The 1,575-nt window shown below is 43.1% G+C and overlaps 1 protein-coding gene across 1 annotated transcript in view; it reads right to left on the bottom strand.

Moving 5' to 3' along the window:
• Nucleotides 1-723: 723 nt before the first annotated feature.
• The window catches only part of exo1 (exonuclease 1), a 24,695-nt gene continuing 23,843 nt past the window's right edge, over nucleotides 724-1,575 (bottom strand). The window contains exon 14 of the mRNA XM_023430544.2: nucleotides 724-980. Coding sequence (XP_023286312.1) covers nucleotides 863-980 — 118 coding nt within the window. The 3' untranslated portion in view covers nucleotides 724-862. The remainder of the gene's footprint in view (nucleotides 981-1,575) is intronic.

Raw genomic sequence — 1,575 nt, forward strand, 5'->3', positions numbered from 1 at the left:
GAGAGGCAGGTCCCTGGACCCTTTGCTGCATGACTCCCCCATATTCCCTGTCTCTCTCCGCTTTCCCTATTAAGTAAAGGCATATTATTATTGTAATTATTTGTCATAATTACTGTGAAGTCTTGAGTAATGGCTAAAACATCACCAAATTCTAATCAGTTCATCTTGGAGTCCAAGTGAAGGTTTGTGCCAAATTTGAAGAAGTTCTGTCAAGGTGTTACTGAGATGTCGTGTCCATGAGAATAGGACAGACAGACAACCTGAAAACAATATGCCTCCAACTGACGGTAGGAGCAATAAAAAGTGAAGGGGTCTGAAAACTTTCTGAATGCTCAATAAAACCTGCGGAAGGATTATAAGAACAAATCTGATGAGAGATTTGCTACAACCTGACACTATAATTACTAATTTCTTTAACAGAGTTGATTCAGTTCAAACCCTCAGCAGTGAAAAGACGCTGCTGGGTGTGAGAATGTGGTGGTGAGACTGAAGACACAACAAGTCTTCAGTCTCACCACCACATTCTTCAGCTTCATGCAGGTAGAAGGTTTTCAGTAAACACACAAGTATGCATTGTTTATTTTTACAGCCGTCTTACTATGTGACACATTCTTTAACTGATTAACTGCTGTGCTGAAGCAACAGACAACAGCTGTGATGCAAACACTCAGCATGTGTGTAGTGAAGGAAACTCACAACCTCAGCCAGGATCCACTCAAATCAAAAGACAGTTGCTTTATTTAAAAATATACATTAAGAAACAAGTAGATGAGAAATCATTGACATACATGTTGTATTTAAAAGCCCCACCCAACACCCACCACCACTCAGAGCGCTCAGCACTCAAACATTCAAAACATCATCAGAAGCTGGTGATTAGGTGAGAGTCTGTCTGAGCTGAGCTGGTCAGCAGGTTTTCTTTGACTGGAGACATGGGCTTCGTCTTTCCCTCCTTACAGGAAGTCATCTTCCGACTGTCTCTGAAAAACACAAGCAGCACGGTGTCACAACTGTTCCATCACAAACTACAGACACTGATCAACACACAGACATGATGCAACAACATCAGATAGTTTAAATGTTCCGTTCCTTCTCTGACAGTGTGTTTCGATGATGTGAATCTGCTGCAATCAATCTGGGCTCTGTCCTAGGGCCCCTCCTCTTCATCATCTACCTCCTTCCCCTCGGCAATATCTTCCGCAAATTTAACATTGACTTCCACTGTTACGCTGATGACACCCAGCTCTACCTCTCCACTAAACCCTCATCCACTCTCCCGCCCACCTCCCTAACTGATTGCATCACTGAAATAAAAACCTGGTTCACTCTAAACTTCCTTAAATTAAACAGTAACAAAACCGAGGTTCTCCTCATTGGCACCAAATCTACGTTATCCAAAACCAACAGTTTTTCTCTCACTATTGATAACTCCTCCGTTTCACCCTCCCCCCAGGTTAAGAGTCTGGGTGTCATCCTTGACAGTACACTATCCTTTCAATCCCACATCAGTAACATTACCCGGTCTGCCTACTTCCACCTACGAAACATTAATCGCCTCCGCCCCTCCCTTACCCC

The sequence above is a fragment of the Seriola lalandi genome, unplaced genomic scaffold, assembly GCF_002814215.2.
Source record: "Seriola lalandi dorsalis isolate HSWRI2012SDOR001 ecotype SW California unplaced genomic scaffold, Sedor1 jcf7180002054907, whole genome shotgun sequence".
Classification (NCBI taxonomy): Eukaryota; Metazoa; Chordata; class Actinopteri; order Carangiformes; family Carangidae; genus Seriola; species Seriola lalandi.